The 27,033-nt window shown below is 45.8% G+C and overlaps 3 protein-coding genes across 5 annotated transcripts in view; 1 reads left to right on the forward strand and 2 right to left on the reverse strand.

The window, feature by feature from the left end:
• Positions 1-25,665, forward strand: part of LOC117582717 (proteoglycan Cow) — a 38,964-nt gene extending 13,299 nt beyond the window's left edge. Inside the window, exons 2-11 of one of the 2 annotated variants that reach the window (XM_034270639.1) lie at positions 13,969-14,032; positions 14,250-14,352; positions 14,486-14,878; positions 19,277-19,425; positions 20,287-20,474; positions 20,552-20,671; positions 20,742-20,838; positions 20,890-21,285; positions 22,379-22,516; positions 23,594-25,665. In XM_034270639.1, the coding sequence (XP_034126530.1) occupies positions 13,969-14,032; positions 14,250-14,352; positions 14,486-14,878; positions 19,277-19,425; positions 20,287-20,474; positions 20,552-20,671; positions 20,742-20,838; positions 20,890-21,285; positions 22,379-22,516; positions 23,594-23,700 (1,755 nt within the window). In that variant the 3' untranslated portion in view covers positions 23,701-25,665. The remainder of the gene's footprint in view (positions 1-13,968; positions 14,033-14,249; positions 14,353-14,485; positions 14,879-19,276; positions 19,426-20,286; positions 20,475-20,551; positions 20,672-20,741; positions 20,839-20,889; positions 21,286-22,378; positions 22,517-23,593) is intronic. The other variant, XM_034270640.1, reaches the window with a different exon arrangement.
• On the reverse strand, positions 46-1,515 carry LOC117582720 (aminoacylase-1-like). Its single transcript, XM_034270645.1, has 4 exons — positions 1,374-1,515; positions 826-1,317; positions 348-765; positions 46-290 (listed from the first exon to the last, which is right to left on the reverse strand). Exons 1-4 carry the CDS (start codon positions 1,462-1,464, stop codon positions 86-88), a joined length of 1,206 nt encoding a protein of 401 aa, XP_034126536.1. The 5' UTR covers positions 1,465-1,515; the 3' UTR covers positions 46-85.
• On the reverse strand, positions 1,738-3,372 carry LOC117582718 (aminoacylase-1-like). 2 transcript variants are annotated; one of them, XM_034270642.1, is made up of 5 exons: positions 3,354-3,372; positions 3,164-3,265; positions 2,584-3,075; positions 2,105-2,522; positions 1,738-2,047 (listed from the first exon to the last, which is right to left on the reverse strand). In XM_034270642.1, the coding sequence occupies exons 2-5, from the start codon at positions 3,252-3,254 to the stop codon at positions 1,843-1,845; spliced, it is 1,206 nt and encodes a 401-aa protein (XP_034126533.1). In that variant the 5' UTR covers positions 3,255-3,265; positions 3,354-3,372; the 3' UTR covers positions 1,738-1,842. The 2 variants fall into 2 exon arrangements, with proteins under 2 accessions (XP_034126533.1, XP_034126532.1); XM_034270641.1 differs by lacking the exon at positions 3,354-3,372 and having other exon boundaries at positions 3,164-3,312.
• Positions 25,666-27,033: the final 1,368 nt, after the last annotated feature.

The raw sequence follows: 27,033 nt of genomic DNA on the forward strand, positions 1-27,033 counted from the left end.
CTCAGACATCCATACCCAATTGTAAGAATAACAAAAAAAGACAAATTGCATGCTGGAACCTGGATAAACTTTATCATAAAATATCCTAGACATCGGCAACAGCTGGAATAAGTTTTTTGTACACCTCAATGCCATGCAGATAGGAATCCACTCGCAGATATTCATCGTGATTGTGCAGCAGCACGGGCGTGTTGTTGATGGGCGAGAAGCCAAGAGCAGGAATTCCTACCTCTCGAATGAAGAAACTGTCAGTGCCAGCAGGAAAGACCTTGACGCGGGTTTTGAGACCACTAAAGGAAATAAGAATAATGAAAAGAATGACTACCACAGCCATAGATCATGCTTACAGTTCCTTTAGGGCCATCTTGAAGGGCAGCCAGAAGGGATTCGAGGCATCTATCTTTGTTGGCTCCACAAATGGACACTTCATCTCAAAGTCTAGTTCAATGCCGCCACCAGCCTCCTGGCACCAGTCGCGTATCTGCCTCTCAAATTCAACCACATCGACGGAGAGAGCGATGCGAATGTCAAAGACTGCCTCCAGCAGCGGAGGGACCACATTGCTTTGGACGCCTCCCCTCAGCTGAGTTAGGTTCACGGCGGTCACATCTCCAATATCAAGGGATGAATCGTCAGCCAGTCGTTGGACTTGCGATTTGCGGAATTCCATAATCTTATTCAAAACGTAATTAAACCTTTCACCGGCAGTATTGGGAAGCAGCAGGGATCCGTGCCCAGCCGTGCCACTGAACTTTAATCTAAGATCTGCCAGAGGAATGATTAATGAGGTAAGGCAGAATATGGTTTGGACTCTGATATACTAACACCACAGTGTGCGCTCAGCGTAGAACACCGAGTAGGTTTCATCCTCGCTTGAGATTCCCTCGTCCAGGCTGAAGCCCACGTTCATTTTCTTGAAGTAGTCACTTTTCACCAGCTCTCGCATGCCCAGATCTCCGCCAACTTCCTCGTCTGGTACATAGGTGAGGTAGACAGTCCGCTTGGGCTGGTAGCCGCTGGCCTTGAGGGCTCGAATGGCGCCCAGATATTGAGTTCCCACGGACTTCATGTCCTGCGAGCCGCGTGCATAAATCCTACCTTCGGTGTCCATGTGTGCACTGAAGGGGTCATGAGTCCACTCATCGGGAAACACGGGAACAACATCCATGTGCGAGTTCAGAACGATCGAAGGGAGTTCCGGCTGCTTCCCCAGCCACTTGATGATCACAGCAGGCTTTGAGGGAAGTGCAGGATAAACCACATCAACTGGCAGATTCAGGCTTCCCGCCTGACGCCTAAGGAACTCCACACACGCAGCTGGAAGTTACCAAGAAGCTGGAGCGAGTGATCTTGAGGTGTCAGAAAAAGCTTACTATAATCCACATCAGGCTGCACGGTTGGAATTCTTAAGTATTCCCGAAAAATTGCAATCTCCTCGTTGCTTTCCCATTCCTGCACGCTCATGTCTGGGATAATCTTTCGGTGCTACAATATTCAGTGATCTGCGATGAATGACATTCGGCATGTCAAAAGTGCTTTCTTTTGACTCTAAGCTTGCTTTGGATTTAGTTTCTTATCAATTGTTGACATTTTAGTAGCACTTGATAACACATTTAAAAGATAAGGAATATAAATAACAGAATAAAACTTTTACGATACCCGACACATTGTGGTTTTCGCTCAGCTAATATTATAGCCCATAGACATAGTAATTCCCTTATATTCCTTTATATTTAATAAGATTAAAGACAATGTAGACCACATATATAATAAGTATATAGAATGCATAATTGTAGTTTGTTTTAAATGCGTTAAATTGTTGTTTATGGCATCATCCAGGCTCTAAGAATCAGCCACAGCGGGAATGAGTTTCTTGTACACCTCAATGCCATGCAAATAGGTATCCGCGCGCAGGAATTCATCGTGATCGTGCAGAAGCAAAGGCGTGTTGTTGATGGGCGAGAAGCCGAGGGCAGGGATGCCAGCATAACGGACATAGCGACTGTCGGTGGCACCTGGGAAGACTCGAACGCGGGTTTTTAGGCCACTAAAAGAAACACAGAGAGTTAGACTAGAGTTACAGCTGCTGTCGGGTATTTCTTACAGGTCGTCAAGGGTCTGCTTGAAGGCCACCCAGAAGGGATTTGAGGCATCTATCTTTGTTGGCTCCACAAAGGGGTTTTTCATCTCAAACTCCAGCTCAATGCCACCCCCGGCCTCCTCGCACCAGTCGCGAATCTGCTTCTCCAGGGCAGTGATGTCCACAGTGATGGCAATACGAATATCAAACACAACCTCCAGCAGCGGCGGTACAACATTGCTTTGGACGCCTCCCCTGAGCTGGGTCAGATTAACAGTGGTCACATCTCCAATTTCAAGGGATTTATCATCAGCCAGGCGTTGCAGCTGCGATTTGCGAAACTCCATCAGCTTGTTCACGACATAATTCAGTTTCTCGCCAGCGGTGTTGGGCAGCAGAAGCGATCCATGTCCAGCAGTGCCGCTGATCTTTAATCTGAGATCTGTAAACAGAAGGATTGATGTAGATTCTCAGCTCAGTGGATCAGTGATTGAGTTACTCACGCCAGAGTGTACGCTCCGCATAGTAGAGGGCGTAGGTCTCGTCTTCGCTGGAGATGCCCTCGTCAAAGCTAAAGCCCACGTTCAGATTCTTAAAGTAGTCGCCCTTGACCAGTTCCCGCATGCCCAAATGACCGCCAACCTCCTCATCCGGCACGTAGGTGAGGTACACAGTCCGCTTGGGCTGGTAGCCGCTGGCCTTGAGAGCGCGAATGGCACCTAGGTACTGGGTGCCCACGCACTTCATGTCCTGGGAGCCGCGTGCGAAGATACGTCCCTCTGCATCCAGATCGGCGCTGAATGGTTCGTGGGTCCACTTCTCTGGGAAAACGGGCACCACGTCTGTGTGCGAGTTCAGGATGATCGAAGGGAGTTCCGGCTGGCTGCCCAGCCATTTCATGATTACCACGGGATTCTTCTCGTTCACGGGATACACGACATCCACAGGCAGGTCCAGGCCGGCAGCCTGGCGCTTTAAAAATTCCACACAGCCGTCTATAAATAGCAGACACGGTTTATGGCAAGGTCATAAAGATCACGGGAGAAGAGCCTTATCGCGTCGCAATAAAGATAAATTACTTACTGTAGTCCACATTTGGATGCACCGTTGGTATGCGCAGATATTCGCGGAATATTTTGATTTCCTCGTTGTTTTCCCACTGGTCGGCACTCATTTTGAACTCAACTAAACGGATCGGAAAGATAAGAAGTTAATTGAATTAATTGTTTGTCCAAACAGCTGTTCCAGTGTGAACAACACACACCACACGCACCTTATCAACACTAGATCGCGACTGTTGGAGCTGTGGTGGGGAGCGCGCGTTTAAATATCAGCGAAGCGAGTGTGGGGAAATTGAAACTGCCCCTTATCTGCTCTATTCGTTTCGTTGTGGTTTTGGTCTGACCCAAAACCTCATTTTATCAGAGGTCTGTGCTTACATTAAGTTGCTAATCTATATTTTATGCGCATATGACTGGCAGATAGAAATATGTACTTAAACTGTGTGCGATTTAGTTGATGTATTTTGCGCTTGCCAAACTAAATTGAGCAATAGGCAACGCACAGCAGCTGTGAATTGAATAATTCAATAGCCAAAGAGTCTCAGTCCATGCGAAATCTGGGCTTTAGGTTTATTGGCTTAGTTTTCTCTGATGTGAGCGGATTGGTTTCCTTTGACTCACAGGAACGATGCTCAGGACTTAACTCGATTGATGTTGCCTCCATTTTGGCCCGTAGCCAGGTTCTCTGATTACTGATGAATCGCCCGCAATTGGATTCCCATTCCAGTTGATTTGTTAATCAGGATGCAAGGCACACACACACGCAAACATCTCGCCTCCACTGTCGGGCATGTAAACAACTTGCAGGCACTTCAAATTTCGCATATTAATGTTGTTGCTGCTGGTGCTGTTGCTGTTGTCACAGTTGTTAGAGCAACTGCAGCAGCTGCAATGTGACGCCCATACGGGCGTCATCCCTCTGCGTCAAAAGTTTGTTTTAGATTTAGATTTCACGCTTGTTTCTATGGCCGCTCAACAAAAACGTGCCAGTAAATCCAAACAGAAAAACCCAACAACATCATGCAACATGGAAAAAAGGTGCACGAAATGAAAACTGAAGCTCTGAGATTTGTATTGCATGCACACAGAGCACAGGGTCGGGAGCCAAAGTTGATATTGTTTTAGTATGTGTACTCGCAAAAAGTCATTAAAAGTTCATTAACAATGTTGCTGGGATTTTAATGGCAGGCCAGAACCCGCAGCAGAACGACAACCAGAAGCAATATGAGTAATAGCAGAGGCAGGGGCCGCAGCACCCATACAAACAGCAAGTGTGTCAGCTACACATGTCTGCATTTTAAATGACATACAAACATTACATTTGGATATATCCAAACACACACACACACATGTGTGTCTGTCAATCCTGCCATGTAGGTTTTAATACCCTTGCAGGATGTGGACATCCTGGAAGATAAAGCTACTATCTCTGATAGTTTTTTTGCAAGTTCTTCTCAGAGAGAATATCCAAATTACAGCTCTGACATACATTAAAACAATGCCTCGGCAAGGGTATCCAATGATTCGGTCAGTCTCCGTTTCCAAACAGCATTCCCCTGTTGTTCAACTAAAGCTGTGCTGTGTATGTGGGCAGGGCTGTTTGCTGTGCTGACATGTTGTCGCCGGGCAAATAAACTAAATGAAAATTTTGTATATTGTAACAATTATCCGAGCATCGCAGGCAACTGTTTGCGTTTACTGTACGTGGATTCAGGCCCCGCAGCTGTGCTCTCTGCTCACTCGAACTGGCGATATACAGAGATTGGAGCCACCTAATCCGTTATGGGCACATTAGGGAGCCAAATGTGGCGATTCCCCCAAGAGGAAACTCTGATAAACTCAGCTGAGCCCGGCTTACCGTACCCGTACCTCTGTCGTTGTGCGGGTATACCTATTGCGTATTCCCTTTTCATGCTTGTTGTACAGGCACGGACCCAAAACTCGGGACCAACTATGGCAGCATAGAAATAGAGACGGACAGCTCAAGGACAATCCGGGAGGCATGCGTTTGCTTCGCACAAAGAGCTTCAATTTGATGTGTTTTTATTGCTGTGTGTTTGTGTATCTGTGTGTGTGTGTGTCGAGGCATTAAGTACGTTTCGTTTGGGCCAGGCCCAGCATCGCTGAAGTGTGTCTGCTCAACGCAAAAACGTCAAGCTCTCGACGAGCACTCTGGCAAACTGCACTCACGGCCGACATCGATATACAAATACAGAGCTGGCCAACAGTGCGTATGGATAGTGTACACACGGCTCTGGCTCTGTGCTGCCTCGGTGCGTGCAAAAAGCAAACTATGATGACAGTGCTTCAAGAGATTTATATTCAAAAAGTTTTTGCAACTGTCATCAAAATGTGGAGCACTCGAGCTGCTCGTAAGTATGCACTGCCACGGGGCCCTGTAAATTGGGAAAAACACTTAGAGCTGGCATTGAACATAGACCCTAGAGAGCATTCCCTTAATCGCAGGCTGCAGATTTAATTTAATTTAATGACATTAATCGCTTGATGAACGCTGATGATAAACAAATCCCTTTGTTTGAATATTACTTCCGGATATGCACACATAACATTTACATAATTCAATTCTTTTGAAACCTGTTGGCTTTGTCCATTGAACGCACTCGTCGTTCAATTATGCAGCTTCCCATGGCCTGATGCTAAAAGCAATAAAGCAAATCAAATATTTATTGGCATTCATATGTGTGTACACCGAACATGGCGAAACTATCTTTGACAGACAACTCGCTCGCTTGCGATTCGTGCATTTAGAGCAAATAAATCAGTTCCGGCTACTGCATAAATTAAATGACATTCGAAATTAATTATTGGTTTGGGAAGAGGTCAATGCGAATGTGTTTCACAGGTTTCACAGGCAGGGCTTGACAAAACTAATTAAATAATTCCACAACTGTCACTGAATGGCAATACCAGATATTTGCACTCAGGCCACAAAAGTTATGCGAAACTTCGGAATGCTTTCGAGTGTAAAACAGGGAAGCTTCCTGGAGGAGATGAACCAATTTTAAATTAAAAGTTTATGGCAAACCTCACGCTACAGGAATGTTGTAAGATGTCAACGAATACAATTATGGACTTGTTCTTTGCCCCATTTAAGTCTGTACTCATTGTGAATGCTACAACATACCGATGGTAATATGGACTTGATTATGGCTTAAAAGTATCTTAAGCAACATCAACAAGCTGTCGAACATCCTTGCATGCGAAACCAAAGCGCGACATGACACATAAAGAGGGCAACAGTAAGAATGGAACCATCTCACTTGGCAATTACACGGAGCCACAGAGATTAAAAGTGGAGCAGAACCTGGGGTAGGAGCTGGAGCTGGAGCTGGAGCAAGAGCCTTACCAGATCCGGAACACAAACAACAGCCTGGGGGCTACGCAACGCCATCAAAGCAAATAAAACACAAAAGTTATGATAAATGCAGATGGAGCATAGCTAAAGGCATTATTGGCTGCCATTTCTCATCAGTTAGCATCGACAGGCAGAGAAGGAGAGAACGAGATAGATAGAGGGAGCGCGAGAGTCAGGCAACAGCCGACTTCCGGGTGCCGCCGGAGCCGCCGCCATATTTGCAGGGTTGTAATGGCTGACAGGCAGCAGGCGATGGGCGACAGGATGGGTGCTGGTGCTGGTGCAGGGTGCGGGTGTGGCGTCTGAATGGCTTGTAATGAAAACAGAAACCAGCGACAGAAAGAGAGAGCACAGAAAATAAAACATGATTTTCGTTTTGCTTTTATTTTCTATTAACAGCGAAGAACCACCCCAGCCCAAGACTGCCTCCAACTCTCCCTGCCATAGCCCTGCCTCCCCTTTTGCTTGTGTGAACGATGAGTTGCAATTTGCAAAGTTTTTGTTTGCTCTGGCACGGCTGTAGCACTGCCTGTTCCGTTGGTTCCTGATGTAACTCGGAAAAACTTCATTTTCCGCTACTTCATTTGAGTTTTGTATGTTTGGCGCGACAATTTTTTGCCTGGTTTTATGGCGGGGTGGGGCGGGGGAGCAAGACTGGGTAAAATTTCCGCCTTCAACTCACTTTTCCACTTTCCCTTGTGGAGCGGAGTGTCTGCTTCTAGCAGGATGCCAAAGCCAAAGCCAGAGTGTTTTTAATTGTCCCTCTAAAAGAGAGGGTGAAGCAGCTGCCACACGTGTGTCAGCCATTAAGAGTTAGCCATGAGGATCGTAGCAATGGCAATTCTCTGCTGACCAGTGTCATTTCCAGCTATCTGGTTTCCTGACAAACTGGATAAACTCGACAACTGGCCAGCTCCTTCCTGGCAAAAACTCTTTGGCAGACATCCGCTTTGACCTCGCCTCTCCATGCCTCGCCCTGCTCCTAATGACCGCTGGTAAGTGCCCCGATTTGTGCAGTGCACTCCGTTTGACCAGAACTGCAATTAACTAATTGATTGAACTATTCAATCGGTGAGAATGCACAGCACAGCAGAGCAGAGCAGAGCAGAGCACAGCACGCTACGCCATGGCCATGCCCGATGGCACTGCTCCCTGAATGAATGGGTGTGGCCCGGTCCGATTATTAAGGATTTGGGCGAGTGAGCATTTAACGCTCCACTCAGTGCTATATCTGTGGCTTTTGTGGCGTGGCCGTGCTACATTGCTCATTGCATGTGGATGCCGAGTTGAAAGCTTTTAAATGCCCCGCCATTAGCCATTACAAGGCTGAAGCAGTGGGAACGGGAAGTGGGAGTGGCCCGAACAATAGCAGAGACAGCAGCAGCAGCAACAGCGACAGCCAGTTCCTATTTCTGGGCAAATAATGCCTGACTGATTAATGACCCGGGGCAAGGCATTCAGCTGTAGTCCTTATAATCGATTTTCAGTAATACATGCAGTCTGGTGGTCTGCCGGTTGGCTTCCGCCCGAGCCAAACGGAATTTGAATCTCTTTTGCATTTGACTGGCGAAGAGCTTACCACCTTTATCCGGGCTACATCTTGCCACCTGCCACAGTGTTTATGTGTCCAGATTTGTAATAAACTTGTTCCAATCTCTGCCTCCCACCACACACACCGACACACAGACACAACCACACAACCACACACAGGAAGAGAGATAGACACACAGTCGGTGTTGCGACTGTGTTTCCGGTACCCAAATGCAAACACACATAAAAAATCGCCACAATCGGATGGTAACTACTACCCACAACACTTCGCTCTGGGGATACTGGGGAGCCATGGATTCGACTTTTTTTAGAGTGTTTCTCTGGTGCGCTTGCTAATAAATGCGAAGTGCAACAATGTATCTGGCGGATGCCGCGTATCTCTTCCACATAGGTAAGCCCATTTCAGGGGCATTTGTTGTTCCTCCTCCTGATACTTCTGATGCTCTTGTTGTGGCTGCTGCTGCTGCTGCTGCTGCTGCTGCTGCTGCTGCGGCAGTTGTTCTCGTTTTTCCTGCTGTTATAGTTGCAATTTTCTACGTTTTGTAGTCGCTGGTGCTGCAAATGTTTTATGACTGCAATGCGGTTACCCTTCGACCTCTGCCTCTCTTAGATGCAGCCACCGCAAACTGCATTTATGATGCATAAACATAACTCCCCCACGGACACGCCCACACAAGGCAACTAGGCCCGAGTGTGGAGGCCAAATTGCGGATATGTTGCACGAAGCATGCTGCAATGTGCACTCAACACGAGGCACGTTCCATGTGGCGGCCATTGCCGTGTTTCCTGTTTCTTGTACGGGGACAGAGCAGTTGCATGGCATGCCTGGAACAGGGACACGCCATGTTTTATTTAATGTAGGAATCATATAATTCTTTTTACTGCCGCTGACACAAATATTTGTCCTGCCATTTTGCAATTTTCCATTTTAACGAATCACTCGCCGCAGCTGGGGCTGCCCAGAGCCACCAGCAGCACGACCACTCCACACGAATTGGCAATGTCAACCATCAGATTTGACAGCCGAACGTTATGGTAATTTAATTAACCATTAAAATGAGATTATTGTGTAATTTATGCATGTGACAGCGTCCCTGACAGCTCTTTTAATGAGTCTCCAACTGCGTCCATAACTAATAAGGCCAGGTGTCGGGGAATGGGAGCAATTAACTTTCCCATCAGGCAGATTTGGGCTGGGGCTGGAGGCTGGGGGCCTTCCCAATCCTGTTTGCATTGACATCTACTGACACATTTGCCATTTATCCCGGCACCTTCGAACGGCTCGAAGAATGCAATTTCCTGCCCGAATGTCCTCTCTCGTTTGCCACTTGGCTTTGGACACTCGAAAAGTTTAGCATCAGCAGGAAGCCAAAACGAAAGCCCAATCCCAGTTCCAAATTCCCAAGTCAAATGTAAGTTATATTGATGGATTTGCACGCTGCGCCCGGTCCCAGGACATCCCGGGGCTGTGGCCTCATGCTGGGGCATCCTGCTGCGGCCCGGAAATGTGCCTGGCCAGGCCCGGACAACCGGCTTAGAGCTATCCGCTGGCGATGGTGCTGTCTGGCGTGCCCCATAATAGTAATAGAAATTGATTTACCATTTTGTGTGCACGAAAATGTGCAATTTATGTGTCGCCCCCGTCTCACACTGCGCCCCTTCCTTGTGGCTCAGCATAGAATAGATGATAGCCTCGGTGGATTGGGGACAGGACATGCATATCGTATGGATGGGACGGGACGGGACGGGCATAAATTCCAGCCCATCTGCCACGGCTAATGCATTTTTCAAGTGAACTGCATAATTCAGGAGGCGCATCCAAAGTCAGTTTGGTCATTTGGCAGGCCACAAAAGAGCCTCCGACCGACCAGCCGTTTGGCATATCAATGCGAGTGGTTTAGCCGTCGATCTCTTTCGCTCTAATTGCCGAAAAATAATAATGCTTTTGCAACATCATCATAACGCGCTGGCTGGCTGGCTGGCTGACCTGGCTGACTGTTGCAACGTCGCTTGTGGCAAGCGCGCGCTCCTATTTGATTTGATTGCAGAGCAGCAGCCGGAACGTGGAGAGGGAAGTGCAACCGCATCATTGCCAGTCATTTGATGTCCGCTGAATAATTTACAGCAATTTCAAACCGAACCGAACAACGCCCAATGCCATTTCCCCCCAATTTATCCTGCCACAAAAGTACCAGCATTATGCAGGAGATGGGCACCTTTTTGGGAGGGCGTGCTGGGAACAGAACAGGAAAATGTCGATTTAAAGCGAATTCTTTTCTATGTATTTTCCGGGTTTCCCTTTCCCCCTTCCCTTGCCTTGGATTGCTCTGATTGCATGTGGCAATGAGTTATTTGGCAGCGTATAGAAAATGTATGGCAGCCCATCGATTCGGAGCAAATTAATGCTCGAGTGAAACCCAAATGGAGCACAAAGGCTTTCGCATAGATAAGGAGCTTAAGCCTTCAGTGGGAGACAGAGAGAGAGAGAGAGATAGATAGATATCGATTGCTATTGCGCCAGAAATTCAAGCGACTTACAAATTACATTTACATAATGCAACCCAAAATTGACAGTCCACAACCCACTCTCTTGCCACTGTGGCTGGCAAGATGGCTGGCCAAGCTACCACAAAAATGTTGGAAAATAAGGAAAACAATAAAGAAAATTGCTAAGAATTGCAGAGCAAGAAAAACTCGGGCGAAAACAAAAGAAAACGAAATAAACCCGCAACGAAAACAAAGTCGTAAATTCAATTTAAAGCTTGACAGATTGCCACACTGCGGTGGCAAGAGCGGAGGCGAGGACGAGGACGATCGCAGTTGCATGGTCGTGTCAAACTGGTGCAGCTGCAACGTTGCAACGGCAACAAGAATGGCTCCAGTAACAATGGCCGCTTTTATCTTTTGCCCAGCAAGCCGCGGAAAGTATTTGCCAGGAACAGAAAAATGAAACCCTCAGAGGCTGACTAGGAGCTGGAATGGGGTCGGTGGGCCTCCAGGGCCTGTGCATGCACTCCCCAGTGCATCCGAATTAGGGTCAAGTTTTGCTGGAAGAGACCTGGGAGGCACTCGGAAGGCGCCTCCAGAGAACCCCAATTAAATGGGCTTTAATAAGCTCAACCACTTTAACAGTCAGAAATCTGGCTAAAGAGGTTAAACGGCTGGCAAACTTTGGCCAACAAGCTGCAGAAGAAGTAGCTGCAAGAAAGTAAAAAGTGCGGAGAGGCAGTTGCAGTGGCAAAGGGAGAGCCAGCGGCAGAGGGAGACTTTTGGCAGGGAGTGCCAAAGTGCTGGCTAAAGTTGCAGCATTGTCCGCTCGCTTTTGTTGCATTATGGTCGTTTGTGGCAGCACCAAGGACCGGCTGGCAACGGCAGCTGTGACCCAATTTTGGTGCTGCTGATGATGGGGCACTTTTTAAATATGTGAACCAGTCACACCACGAACCTGCCATGTCACCGGGCTCAATTTACAGCACATCCGCCGTGGAAGTTTATCACGCGTGGGCGCCACCTTAAAACCACAATAAGGTCAATCGCATAGCCACCGACAGCACCAGCAGCAGCGGCAGCGGCAGGAGAGCCCGTGTCACCACAGCAAACGCATCGCAATTAAAGCCAACAAATGGAGCAACACAGCAGCATCCCACTCAGATTCACGACCGAGCCAATCAACGGCCATAGCCACAGAGCCACACACGCACAGAGCGGCAGCGGGAGAGGAGTATTAAAGTTACAGGAGAACTCGTACCAGAGAGCCTCTCCCGTATCCGAGGCCGAGTCTCAAAGCGCTACGCAGTGGACTGGCTTGGGGGGCCGGATGGTTCAGTGGGTGGAGCGGTGACCGCGGCCAGGAAACGGGCACAAATTGCGTTTTAACGCATGCAAATTGCCTGCGTCCACGTCCTGGACGAGTTTATTGCATTACAGACATTGCAGGCTGGCTGGAGGCGGGTTGGAGGCCGCCTGCCTGCCTGGCTGTGTGCCCTGAAATTGCCACTTCGCACTTGAGCTGTTGTGTATCGGTGTGGCCCTGTGGTTGGCTGCAAGCGAGAGGGTTCCATGTGGCAGAGGTAGTTGCCATTTGTCGCCCCAAACCCAACACGAGCTCGCAGCTTTCAGATGCCGCTCCAACTGCCGCTCCAACTGCTGTTCCTGTCGTTTTCATTAAGCCAACTGACATCAGCGATAGCAATATCAGCAGAAAAAGCAACAGAAGCCCTAGTAAGAGCACCAGAAACAAGAGCAACAGCAATAGAAGCGGGTCTTTGCTTACCGAAGCTGTACATACCCTTAACGATTTTTGTTCTGCCTACAGCGTATAGCAATGGGATCTGTGAGGAGAGTGGGATACCAGACTGATCTGATTGAGATAGAATGACACACGAACATGTCTCCATTTAGAACGTTTAAGCTGTCAGCAATGGTTTCTAATCACCATACCCTCTGTTAGGGTATACCATTTTCAATGCAGTTCTTTCAGGCCAGACGCTACGCCATTGCAAAACTGTCAAGTCAAGTCAATGTGGGTGTGGGTGTAGGGGTGTGGGGGCGAGTGCTGAATATTTATTTATATATTTTTCTTATTTCCCTTTTTTCACAATATTTCACCCATTTAACTATGGCAAGTGAGGGCCGGTGGGCCGGTGGGCTGGTGGGCGTGGCAGCAGCAGCAGCTTATTGTTGCAGCTGCCGTAGTTGTTGTGTGCGGCTGTTGCGGATGTTGCTGTTGTTGCAACTGCTGTTAGTGTGTCATAAATTGTATAGACAAGTTAAATATTATGCATACGCACCATTGCACTTAATAACATTTCGGTATGCCTGACAATGCCCATCAGTGGATGGGGCCGTTGGAGTGTATATACATGTATAGACTCCTATTCCACTTTTATGTATGTGTTTATATGCTGCTAGTGTTTGTGTTTAAGCTGTGTGCTAAATTGAATTAAATTAAAATAAATCTCATCCGCAGAGAGCGCAGAGTGTCGCATAACTAAGCAACGCCAGCGAATGCCATATATATTCTGTTCACAATCAGATTTGCACATGTTCTCTCTCCGAGTTTGTTCTACATATGAAATTCGAGTATATGAACTTATATGTATGTACGTAGCATATGGCTCTGCGAAATGAAGTGCAATGTTTTTTTGCGACTTGATTATATTATTTGCATCATTAGTTCCATTCCTATGCTTCAGCAACATCGGACACACATGACCTAGAAAAATGTCATGAAATCATGATTTATTTCTGCTGCTTGGAGTTGTTTATCTTTTAAGCATATTTAAAGCTGAAAATAATTTGATCCTCAATAATATTCTGCTGCAAAGTCTATGCAGACTCAGAGAGCCAAAACCCAATATTCAATTGCTGCACTGAAAGTCTCTGTTACCTATCTCTTAGACTCACTTTCAGCCCCATTTGCTGCCACAACAGATAAACTATTGATCATCATTAGAAACACCTACATATGAACATGACTCCAGCTTCCCCCCCCCGCACTCTCTCTGCCATGAAATAGCAGTGTTTGCTTTTCTACTTTCCACCCCTTCTAACACACACTGGCAATGCAAATGTTTCACATTGTCCTCGGGCCGAGAGTCCTGGTATATGGACTGCCATTACGCATACGCCGGGTGTGCGAGCATGATATACACCTCACTGCCTCTGAATGGGTTCTGTATGGTTGATATATGGGTCTGTAGTCCCTGAATGTGTACGATTTTCTGACAGACGTCACTTTGGCTTATGTGAGTTTTGCATTTTTTATGCATTTAAATAACAAAATTAAACTAGAAAATATTTCACAAGCAATTTATGGTTCTTTTTACTCGCTCTCTCTCTTCTTTATCTGTCTAACTCTCTCTCTCTCTCTCTCTCTCTCTTTTGGTTTATATTCACAGATTAACAAAAATACGCAGAACAAGAATTTGGGCGAACACAAGCGCTGGATCCATGATCCCTCAAGTAAGTAAAGTAAACCAGAGTCCTGCCTGGTGCTCCACACACCATTGGGTACCGCCTGAGGGGACGGTGGTTACGGCCAATTAAGTTTTCAGAAAAGCCAAGGACAAATTGCCGGCAATGTGTTATCGCAGTTATGGGCAGGCAGCGGGGCTCGGGGCCAGCTACGATGGCAGGGAGAGAATTAATAAATTAAATTGAAACACTCCTCTGCCTGCAGGTGACCTTTGCCGACCGCTGAACTGCAAGAAGCGTGAGATTTGCCTGCTGGAGGACGAGTACAGCGCCGTGTGCGTGTCCAAGAAGGAGCTGCACAAGAATCGGTAAGTGGGATCTGCCAGGGGCCACCATTATGGTTGTTGTTAAGCTTGATGGCCTAATTAAAGAAAAACTGAAACTTACACCAACGCTAACCCCAAACCCCCCAAATCCCAACCCCAATTCAACCTTCTTCAGGGATGAGATAATCACCAAGGCCAAGTACATGGAGGAGGAGGCCAAGCGGCGCGTCAATCAGCAGGATAACCAGGACAGCCAGGACGCCGAGGACCTCACCAATGATGATGAGGACAACAGCAGCGATAGCAGCGCCAGCAACAATGCCCCAACCAATGTCCAGGTCAACGAGGAGAGCGACGACGAGGATAAGAGCCTGAGCCTGGGCGACGACGACGAGTCCAAGGAGGATGATGTCTTCTACGAAAACAACATTGCCGGCGGCGATAAGCAGCAGTCACAGCAACAGCAGCAACAGCAGCAACAACAGCAGCAGCAGCAGCAGCAGCAACAGCAGATTCCACCAGCAGGACCACCGTCCGCCATTCAGCAGGACGATGATGAGGAATTGGAGTGAGTATTCCAACATTTAGCTTTGGGCCTTCAACTTTTACTCCGTATCCGTTGCCTCCTCAATGGTATTTCACATTTCATTAAGCAAATTCGCGTCGAACAAAAGGGTTGAGGGTCACCTTTGACATCAAAAACGGGCCTCACCGCCTATCCGTGTCTTGCCCGTGCCCCGTATCGCAGATTTCCTTGGTGGCCATGCTAATAACAAATTGTTTTATCGTGTATAAAAATTCCGCAATAAATTTACAGTGGTACAATTTTTAGCACGCAGTCTTGCAGGGGCCTACGGGGCGGGGCCCTGGCCTGTTTTTGCCTTTGTTTTTGTTTGTGCTGCTGGTTTTTTTGCCGTCACTGGCAGACTTCTGCCTGAATGGGCCGCAACGACAGCTTTATGGCCTTTACCCTTTGACGCGTGCCGTCGCCGTATCCCCTGACTTTTTCAGTGTTATCGCTTTGACCCTAACCCAAATTGTGGAGCCACACGCGAACACTTCCTCAAAGAAAGAGCAACCCGAGCCTTAGCCAGGTGGCGGAAAAGGGGGTGCCATTTGCCCATGGCAGGTGTGGCAGTGGGAGGGCCAGGAAAATGAAGTCAAAGTCGAGTCTGTGTCAAGGCCTGATTGGCTTTGCTTCCGAGAACCTCTCCAACCAGTGGCAAGGGTTAACATGTTTCCACACAGCCATAGGAAGTTGTTGGCAACTTTCAAACATCGATTTCCGCTGTGAACATTTTTTCCTGAAAAATCTGTGGGGGAGTGTGAAGAGGCTACCAAAAAATCAAGGCAGAACATGCCTGGCCCATCAGATGCGGGATAGTCAGTGCAAGAGAGAGTATGTACAGACAAGCCGCGAATTGCAGGACACACTCCAGCTTTCCAGTACCTCTTACCTTTTTTTCTTGTATCCAACAACACAAACAGCGGCAGAAATCAAAGACAAACTTTTATGACAGATTCCTCCCCTGACGCCCCACTTGTAAAACCTTTTACAATCCATGACCCAAAAGTGTTGTCAAAATATTTGGCTTGACGTGATGTTCATCTTGTTCATCAATTGTTTTCGTTGCAAGGAAAAAAGTTAATTTCATGCTCGCTGCTTGCTACTTTGTATTGGGGTTTATGCCGCTCTGCCACCAGCGAAAGTTTTTTCCCTACATCCTTTGATGAGGTTTTATAGAATGGAAAGTTTATGTTCGGGTATTACTTGCGCATACAAATTGTGGAAAATTGTATGGAATGGAGCGATGAATTTCTACTCGTGGCTTTTGTTGGCGTGTCCTCGGGGGAGTCCCTCCCCGCAGGCGATTGTAATTGAATTAAACAACCACACCCCCCAGTAGTAGACGTGTGTGAGGGTGTAAAAATCAATCTATAGGCAAATCACGAGTCGGGCTGCTCCCAGTGCTGACATTAACAATGGCTTTTCACATTTTTTTCTATGTGCACGAATTTTCTTTTCAATTTTGCTTTCACGGAAATTTCCCTTTTATGCATACATTTGTGTGTGACAGAGTATCTATGTCAATGGCATGAAATATGAATGCCGTCTGCGGAGTGTTGGCCCCCTCAAGCGCTGCTGGCAAAATCAATAGTTTGATCCAACATTTCCTACTCATCATCGGTGCCTGACAGGCTGTAGGCAGCTGGAGCTTTGCTACTGCTTCTGCTCCTACTTCTGCCACAGCTCTCATCTTTCCATTCAGCCACATGTCAGACAAAGGATTTGCTTTGGCAAAGGGGTCACTCCCTGCTCGAAAACGGGGACACTTCTAATAGACCAGACCAAAAGGCAAGGCAGTCGGGCGGGGGGCGTTCGGACGGTCGGACGGTCGGACGGTCGGTCGGTCGTCACCGAATAACATCCAGTCATAACTCATGTGTGAGGCGGGCATTGTTTGCTGTAACAATATGCCATGCCATCGAGCGGGTTTCGGAGCGGGGGCAAGTTGCACATAGTTCATCTCTCACCTCAGCCACAGCTCAGATATTTCTGTGTGTGCATGTGTGTGTGTGCCACATGCTGCCTGTCTCTGGCAGTTATTTGAAACCACTGAGCTGTTTTGTGGTCCATGCACATGAAGCTGTCGGCTCCAGCAACAGCAGCAGAAGCAGAGGCAGCAGCTCAAAGGGAGTCCTGCCCCCGAAAACCCAATAGGGCCGAAGGAGGGTGTTGGTTTATGGAGGTGGAGGTGGGTTGGGCTGTGTGTGGGAAATTGAAAGCAAATATTTGAGTAAAAATTTACACATTTTTCATAGGGACACAAGGAAACGGCATGCGGCCGGCCATTTGATGGGCAATTTGTGCAAAGCAACCGCAGCTCCTGTGGCGGTCAGGCCATTCAAGATGCCAGCAGTGGCAGGCCCAGGGCTAGGCCCACTGATGTTGCCTCTCTATGAGCTGCTGTCACTGAATGTGGCCGAAACGATGAGGCATCATCGTTTGTTGCATAGCACAATTTATTCGTCTTACTATTTACTTGCTCCTAAGAATTTCATTAAACTTATATAAACAGTCCGTCAGAGGGAAGACAAACAAAATCGAAGCGGAAGCGTGCAAAAGAACATGCGAGAGAATTTTTAATTAAAAGTGAACCTAACACACACACACACTGAGAGAGAGCAAGAGGGAAATTTCACATCTTTATATATAGGGTATACGTTTGTATTGGTTTTTTGGTCATTTGATTCGTTTGCTTTGGCTCTGCAACGAAATTGGCTAGCTTAAGTGGCGACTCTGCATGCAAAATGTTGAACAAAAAAAAACAACAAAAGGTTTACCCAACCCAACCACAAGCTCAAATTCAACTTTTCTTTCTATTTATTCAATTTGTTGGCTATTTTCTTTGGCACTAAATAGTGGTATAAATTCTATATTTAATGTTGTAAAAGAAAAATAATAAAGCATTTGGACTGTAGAGCAAACACAAATAGCTAGTTACATATGAGAAATTTAACAAAATTAAGATTTTCATATATAGTAGATTCCCCCCGAGCGATAATTATTCGACTGAGTATCGGATTCACAGGACAGTTTTCAATTAATATTTTACATAGCAATACAATCCTCTAATTATGACTGCCAAATTGGGGCAATTAGGAAAATTACTCTCCATTCATTGGTCCGAAAGTAGTATGGAGTATGGAATAAAATATATGCCAAATGCATTTGATGCGAGCACTCGTAAAACCTGCATAAAAAGAGGGTAAAATACCCCAAATTAAAGGGGAAAACATTGCATATATATTTCGGAATAAAATTATGAAATATTTCGGTGGATAGTGGGGCAAAAAAAGCTCTCTGGGGCCCTCTCTGTGTGAGTGTGTGTCTGGGCAATAAAAACTGATAAAAGCCTCAGCCTAAAGCCTTTTTTAATGAATGGACAGCCCCTGCAGCAACAGTAGCAGGAACAGAAGTGGCAGAAGCATCAGCAGTGGCAGTGGCAGTGGCAGTGCTCTGGCAATTAATTGAATTAATCTTTTGTGGGTCAAAAAAAGGAGTGCCGCAAAGTGCTACAGTTGCGTATATTATTACTTGCAAATGGCCGCACAGAGAATGAATAAAATATTCATTGCTGCATTGATTGGCGCCCAATTATGATGCTGCAGTTTAAATTCAAGAGCGGCAACAATGAATGCATCGAATGGATCATGAAAGTCAGAAACGTTGAGGAGGCATTTGCATGCACATGCAATTTAAGCTCTAAAATGATAGTTAAATATTTCATTTAATATATCCATAAACCTCGTATTGAGTGGCCTTTTCTGTTTATCCTTGAAGTCCATAGAGTTATAGACATGTAAAATATTCTCACTATTTATCTAAATATGTGAAATATTATGTCCATTTTTCGCTGTCACTTGAAGCCAGTTGGCAGTTTAAATGTTTGCACAAATTATTAAATAAAGTTTGAGGCAGGAAACAACCTGTACCTGTACCGGTACCTGTCCTTGTCCCTGTCCGTGTCCTGACCAATCTCATGGCTCGACTGTTTGCCTGAGCGTGCGTGCGGCGCATATTAAATAAATATTTAAATAAATGTATAAGCAGGAGGATGAGTGCCGCCGTTGTGTCCTGCCGCTCATCTCGCCAGCAAGTACATATTTCCACGAGTGTTGGTTGTGGGTGTGGGCCAGCCAGGTCTCCCGTTCAACCTACCTGGGGAGTCCTGGATAAGAATGGAAGCTGGAGGAATGAAAAAAACCAACGCAGACTTCATTTGCATAAAAATTAATTTTGCATGTCATCTATTTGTTGCTGTTGCGCCCTCTTGAGCTTTACTTTCCTGATTTCCCGACCTCTCTCTCTCTCTCTCTCACCCGAAGTCAAACTGTAACTCGAACTCTAACTCAAGCTCCTCTGTATCTTTGCATGTACTCCCTTGTGTGCTGGCGTGTATAGCAACTGCAAGCCGTGTCCTGTGGCCAAGCCGACGTTCCTGTGTGGCGCCGACAACAGGACCTACTCATCACTATGCAGATTGGATTATCACAATTGCATACATTCGACAACCATACGGATCGCCTGCAAGGGATTCTGTCCCTGCAAGGGTAAGTCCTTTCCAACAAAAAAAAAACTAAAAAAGAACTGGAAATTCCGAAACAAATACAATGCAAGTCAACCACACTACACCACAGCCCAGTCCCAAGCCGAGAGCTCCAGGGGCAGGCCGCATAATGAGCCTGAGCCTCGTCCTAGTCCTGAACATGGCAAGCGGCCAGATTGTGACTGCCAATGGGACTGGGGATGGGTCGTCCCCGTCTGTGGACAGACTACAGAATAAATTGCATGCATATTTTGCGACAGGCTTAGTTCCGTTCCCCACCAGAGCGGAGATCTCTGACGGGAGTTATTTACCCACCGAAGTATGCTACAAAAAAAGGAACGGGAACGGGTTCGGGTACGGGTGTGTGGTGCACCCTCCGCTGCCGCTGGCAATCCGCGCGAATTATTCAAGTCTGGCAATTAAAAATTCCAATTACCAAACAAAGGCTTTTGGCCTTAAATATTTCGCAGAGCATATCACTTGTTAAATATTTAATAGGCCGTCGAACAAGTAGCCTCCCATTGTGTTCCGGCGCCCATTGTGCTGTGCCTCTTTCTCGCTCTCGCTCTCGCTCTCTCATGAGCGGATGAGAACGAGTGGCATCCACTTGGTGAGTCAGCCAGGAGGCAACGTTAATTCTCAATTTTTCACAGCTGAGAAAGCACTGCCAGCCAGCACTGTTTTGTGGCATGAAAATAAAATACATGCATAAAGTATAAACGATGCCCCACTGAGCAGTGTGAGCCAGCCAGCCAGTCAGCCAGGAAAAGTTTGCCTGGTCATGCGATTTTATGACCAGCATTTTGCGATTTTGCGATTTTGCGATTTTCCATTTGCCATTTTCTTGCCTTTCCACATTTTGCAGAGAATGTCGATGGCAAGCGGCTGCAGCGCATTGCCGGCTACAACAAGTACAACAAGAAGATCAGCCTCGAGCAGCAGCAGCAACAGCAGCAGCAGCAGGCCTACAAGGACAGCAGCAACAACAACATCATGATGAACAGCGGCAACATCATGGGCGGCAACACCAACGACTTTAACACGATCATGAATGTAAGTTTTGTTCTTCGCTGAGTCTCTCTTTGTGTGAGTGTTTCTGATTTTCGTGTGGGTTTGTGTTCCCGCCGCAGGACAAGGAGGATAACAACCGGCACTATAACCACATCAATGCGCAGTACACCTTTACGCCCGAGGAGATCAAGTACGACAACAAGCACTACAAGTATCTGAAGTACACGGCCTACAAGAAGGTGAGTTTGCGGTTTTGCACACCAAATCGTGTTCCACTCACGCACTTCCCTTCCCTTTATTTGTTGCCAGGATGCCAAGTACCAGGAGGACAAGCACAAGATGCGCAGCTACAACGAGGTGGTGGAGAAGCAGCAGCAAAAGTTCAACAAAAATAGTAATTTGAATGGTAAGTTCAGCGATCTCTAATTTCCATATAATACAACTTACCATTCGGCAGCCTATCCATCGAAATCGGCCGAGTGCAAGCCACAGCAATTGACAGCCATTGGCAACCGTCTGCTCGATTGGTTCTCCGTGATCATGGCCGACAGCAAGAAGCGACGTCAGCACAGCCAGAAGTCCAAGGCCCACTTCCCGCCCGCCTGCAAGACGGAGGCCAAGTGGATGTTCGGCCATCTCGATCTGAACAATGACGGGCAGCTGTCGCTGCAGGAGATGTACGACCTGGAGCATGACCAGAACGAGCGCTGCATCAAGCCCTTCATTGACACCTGCGACCTGGACACGGACAGTTCGATCAATACCCGGGAATGGTGCCGCTGCTTCGAGAAGACCGATCGCCCTTGTGCTGCGGTGCGACGAAGAATCGCCGGCGACTTTGCAGGTGAGATAGGTACAGGTGGACATTTCTCTAGCTACATAACACTAACTACTTCTATGTTCTCTCTATGTATTCGTATGAGTTGTGCGGGGGGTTCTTTGGGTTTCGTTTATCCCCACCCCACCTCTTACCCCCAACAACAACAACAATAACAACAACAAGAAAAAACCCTCAAAACCACGCAAAACAAAACCCCAAAAAAAAATAAGAGCAAAACATAAAAAAAAGAAAAGCATTAAAGGGTAGCAAGAAGAGTAATTCTGTTTCAGTTGGTTTTTTTGTTAGTTACACTACTGCTCTTTATCTCTGTCTCTCTCCATCTCTCTCTATACTTGCCACATGCTATATGCCATCTCTGTCGCCCTTTTTGCCACTCGCCTCTTTACACAGAGCCCTTTGTTTGCTTCACACAATTTACTCTTACTCTTACTCTTACTCCTACTTTACACACTCGTTGGAAACCCCTTTTCAAACTATAATTAAGCGCCTGACAGCCAAATAGAAAACCCTGACACACTTTCACAAAAAAACACTTGCCACTTACCAATACAGACACAGATACAGACACCTACAGACACAGATACAGAAACAGATACAGAAACACCAGCGGTTAATAGAAGTAACCTTTTTTTCGCTCTCTGCTTTTGTTGTTAGCTCTCTCTCTCTCTCTTTCTATTCCACTCCCTCCTCACTTTCTGTATCTCTTAGCCAAACGCAACTTTTTTAAGCCCGCAAATTAAACACTTTCAACAACAACACAGAACTTTTATAGAACCCTCTAGCTCTCGCTCTCGCTCTCGCTCCATGACCATGCCCAATGCTTTTGCGTTTGCTTTTTCTAAACTTAAACTATATAATTTTCCTTTTCTTTTTCTTTGTGCCTACCCTGCCACACGACCCACAAACATCTAAATAGAATACTCCAACAACAACAACAACAACAACAACTTTTGCTTGTGCCGCTTTTCACTCTCCTCCACTACCCCCCAGACCCGTTCAGCTCCTGTCAATTACTCTGACTTACTAAAATGTGGCATACCTCTTTTACTCCTCCTTCGTCAACGCTGCCGCTAAACGTCTATTGTTGCTGGCGTAAACTAATTAGGCGCCTACGCCCCAGACTGCGACATCCAGGGATTCTACAAGCCCACCCAGTGCCACAATTCAGTGGGGGTCTGCTGGTGCGTGGACAAGCACGGAGTGGAGTTCGCCAACACCCGCACACGCGGCAAGCCCAACTGCGGTGAGTATGAGTGGCAAATTCCAGCGTGCTAGTACCATGTTTGGGCTGCCTATAAACACTTAACATAAACATTCGGTGTGGGAATACACAGGCACAACAAAGTTTGCCAAAGGTTTCACTGAAGCGGCGATCAAAAGCAGAAATAATTGAACGGCAGAACAGTCAGAAGCAGAAATGGTTCTAGGAATGCCAGCCAGCCAGCAGCAAGAAACGATGCAAAAGGATTTTAAAGCATATTCAATGCAGGGAACAACCTCGAGCAGAGTTTGTACAACAAGGAAGCGAGCAAAATCGAAACACGATTCTTGTAAAGAAAGCTGAAAAAACAATACGCAGAAAATGCTATCCAATTAGGCAGATAACATTAAGGTTTCATTAGAGCTTCAATGGTGAAACGTTTGAAGCCAGAATTCACAAAAATATTCCTAAATTTATGCAATGCAATAGCGACCAGCACTAAAAATAAACTCTCAATGAAGTATCAGCCAAAATTGGGTTTATTTTTGTTTGTCGTGCTTTCAAATATACAAAACTATACACACATTTTTACGTTTAAAAGTAATCCCTGGCGATTGTGCAGAAATACAGCCAATGCCAATGCCAATTTATGCGGATAAATGCCAAAAAACATATACCAGCGTCCCTTTGGTTAGTTTCATGGATTGAACTTCAGACCGCACGAATGATTGGCCACCTGAGCGCTTACATTGAACTGGCAGAATTGAAGCTCGGCTTTAGTCCGCTTCTTTGCCGCAGTGGCAGTGGCAGTGCCAGTGCCAGCCTATCAGCAACGAAAACTTCTCGCAATGCTTTGCGTATACGTAATCTACTTACACGAATCTCTCAGCCGGAATCCTGTGCATGGGCAAGCCGACAGCTTAAGCTGGTTTAACTCTGCACTTAAAGCAGTTAAAGCACTCATGCTCATGTCGAGTATGGGATCAAAAAAGGGGAAAACAAAGGAAAGGTTAAAGAGTATTCTGCTTCTTGATTAGCCCACCAAAATGGTCTATGAATAAACAACCTCTTTTTTGTGGTAACACCCAACAATTTTAATTTGTTGTCTAATCCAAACAGAGTCCGTGGTTAATAACGCCGCATCACTCACTTCCGATGACGAGGATGAGGGTGCCGACGACGAGGACAGCGCGGAGGGCAGCGCCGATCAGATGCTGGTCTTTTAAGCGACCGACCCCGAACAGGAGGATGGAGCCCGGCTGGGGAAATTGATAGCCCTGGGCCTTGGCGCAGTCAATCAGCGAAGCGCCGTTAGGCCGCCAGCGTTATAAAAGAAAATTAATAATATTATTATTACTATTATGAAAGCAAACAAACCGAAAAATGGAAGTAAGAAAAACAAAAAAAGCAAAATCAACAGCAAATGCAAAAAAACGAAAACGAAAAGCGAAAACCCAAGCCCAAAAAAAAAGCCGAAACCGAAACATAAATGTGCAGTAGCCAAGTAAGCGTTTTTGAATAGAATCTACGTAATAGCAAACGGCAGAAAAAACCACTCACACATACATATATCACGCACCACACACTGACACACACAAGGAAAAACTAAAGCTGAGCCATCATCGGACAAGCGCAAAAGCAAACCACAAGGAAGGTGCATGGGAGAGCGAAACCAAAGAAAAAACTGTAGCATAGTTGAAAGCGCATTGCACGCAAATCGTAGTAGCTACCCCTACCGCAAACACACACAGATACACACACACACACACACACACACACACACACACACACACACACACACACAGCCACACACAGCATCCACACATCCGCCCAAACAATTTGTTCAACCAATCAGCAGCAGCACCAGGAAGCTCCATTTATCCCTTTTTCGTTACACGTACGCCTGGCCATTTGAACGGATGGTTGAACGGCCATTTAACTAGCTTCCGTTATCGCAAGCAAATCCGTCTATTTTAGCCTTTTGAGACAAGCTGAGATGCATTAGATACGATAAAACATGCAATTATTGGCCGCCCTCACCCCCCATTGTCTGTCCTACTCTGCTTTCGCGCAAGCCAAAACACGACACACGCTAAGAATTCCGCCCAAATAAAACAAAAAAAGAATATATAAAAATTTATGTGATAAGTTTTTGAAAAATGAAGCATTGAAGCAGTTTATATGTACATGAACAATGACTACCGGACGGACAGTAGCAGTCTGAATATCGGAATCAACATGGCGACATCCCCCAATCGGAATGTCGAAGATTCAGACTCAGATATTCAGAGTCAACGCGTGGCCAAAGAGTAGTCTGTGTAGTACTTAGTGTGGAGCCGAACTCATAACGCGTTCACTTAGTGTTACTTCCCAGATATATAGTGAGAGAACCGATCGCTAAGGCTAATGGCTTGTGGCTTTTGAGCAGCAGCAGCAGCAACAGCATTAGCATTGGCATTGCAATTGCTTTGTTAAGAAACGAAATATTCATTTGTGTCAGCACCTGCCAGGGCAAAACGTAGCACTTGCTTCTATCTTAACCGAATCTCAGTAAGACAACACACACAGACACCCATACGGATACACACACAACACACATTTGTATTTTGGGCAAAACTTAAGCTGCAACCGATTTACGGTACAGCAATGAAATTTACGACACATACAGACACACACACTCCATACGAATAAATAATATATAAAACATAAGCGTACGTGACAACAGCTTACACATGCATATACAAATGAATATATAATATGTCTAATATGTAAGTATATAAGTGGCATAATTAAGTGGCAGCAAACAGCAGATCGACACACGACTTATGTAGTTCATCCTTATATTATATTTTTAATCTAACCTTTTTTTTTAACATTCTCCAAACGGTCAGAGAGAGGAAGAATCAATGTTTTTAACATATTTATGAGCGAATATGATAAATATAAACAAAATGCTTGCAACCAAAACGAAATTATATAGCCAATTGTAGTAAACGAAAAACCAAAACCAAAACCAAAACAAAAACCAAAAATACGACAAAAAAAAAACCAATGCATATGAATAAACTTTTTAATTATAGCAAAAATGTACGAGTACGATTATAACCAAGTAACAGAAAACATTATAAAAACAATCATTTTGAGATCCAGCGAAAGCGTGGAGATGAATCTGTTTTCGGCTGCATTTAAAACAAAATAAAACTCAATTTATTGTATGTGTGGTGAACACCCCTTAAACTGACTATGTACTAGACGATTACGATTGTATTTATGTATGTATTTATGTACTTGTGTATTATTATGCAAATTGCATTAATTCTAGAGAGCCCAGGGGGAAGCCACAATCGAGAATCGAAAACGATAATGCGAAACCGAAACCGAAACCGAAATGAGAAACACACAAAAACCGAAATCCCATTTGCAAATCCCAACGCAGACCCTTGGCATCAAACCTTTGCACTCGATATAAACTGTATTTAAATATGATTTCCCTTTGCAAACTCATAATCCACGCGAAAATCAACCCACAAAACAGGACATAGTTTGCAATTTTTAATCAATTACTAAATACGTACGAAATGCATTTGGAATACATTTGGAATAACAAATTTGTTTCGATGCGTTAGCAGAGGTTTTCGTTTTAACTAACTACGATATCGTTTATACTTATGTGGAATGAGATGATGAAACCAATAAATATTATTTAATGCAATTTAATTGATGACTTTTGTTACTTATTTATGGAACTGCAAAAGTTATACAATCCGACTTGCAAGGGTATCAACGACGCCGACACCCAGAGATGTCGTTCCTTTTTTGTTTCTACCAAACACAAACTAAAGGCTCTTGGCCATTTGTACAAATATTTATTTGCCTTTGACTAGCTTTTATGTGGCTTTTGGGCAAACGAATGTCCAATGAGGCGCGTGGAGGTTGACTTGCTGACAACATTAAACAAATTGTTGGCAACTTCTGACATTTAAGTGGGGGCTCCATACACAAGCGGCAACTAGTTCAGATCCACCCAAGAATGCGAATGACTAACAATAAATTTACTGAGCTAATTTTATGCGCACACAAGCAAAAAAACACCCATGAAACAACAACCAAATGGCAGAGACAGCAAAAGCAACAACAGTACCAAAATCAAGAAGAAGTCAGCGAGGGCGACACGACGCGCAACAGGCGCACAAAAAACAATTATGGCACAGATTTAAATAAATTTTAGTTTGCAAATGTGACACACAGGGGGGAGATATGGAGCACAACAAAGTCAACGGCAACGGCAACGGCAACGAGTTCACACGCCAGTTAGTTGACGGGGGGGGACGGAAGAAGTGGCTCGCTGATGGCAGTGGTGTCAAGGGTGCACAGACCGGCGGCAACTTTGGCATGGCGTTCAAGCCGGAAGTTGCCGGCGACAAGCTCCGAGCCACGACAATTAAACAGCACACAGACACAATCTGAACAAACACATGGATATGTGTGAACATGTGAGCTTTGGGTTTGGGTACACATGTGTCGTGCCACAGCAAAGTTGCAGCCAGAGTGCAGTCTAA

This window comes from Drosophila guanche, unplaced genomic scaffold, assembly GCF_900245975.1.
Source record: "Drosophila guanche unplaced genomic scaffold, DGUA_6, whole genome shotgun sequence".
In the NCBI taxonomy this organism is placed as follows: Eukaryota; Metazoa; Arthropoda; class Insecta; order Diptera; family Drosophilidae; genus Drosophila; species Drosophila guanche.

Coding starts and splice junctions, on each gene's coding strand:
- LOC117582720 (XM_034270645.1), bottom strand. CDS start 1,464: ATGAGCGTGCAGGAATGGGAAAGCAACGAGGAGATTGCAATTTTTCGG. Junction 766..825: donor CGCTGAGCGCACACTGTGGT/GTTAGTATATCA, acceptor TTCCTCTGGCAG/ATCTTAGATTAAAGTTCAGT. Junction 291..347: donor AAGATGGCCCTAAAGGAACT/GTAAGCATGATC, acceptor TATTTCCTTTAG/TGGTCTCAAAACCCGCGTCA.
- LOC117582718 (XM_034270642.1), bottom strand. CDS start 3,254: ATGAGTGCCGACCAGTGGGAAAACAACGAGGAAATCAAAATATTCCGC. Junction 3,076..3,163: donor GCATCCAAATGTGGACTACA/GTAAGTAATTTA, acceptor TGCTATTTATAG/ACGGCTGTGTGGAATTTTTA. Junction 2,048..2,104: donor AAGCAGACCCTTGACGACCT/GTAAGAAATACC, acceptor TGTTTCTTTTAG/TGGCCTAAAAACCCGCGTTC.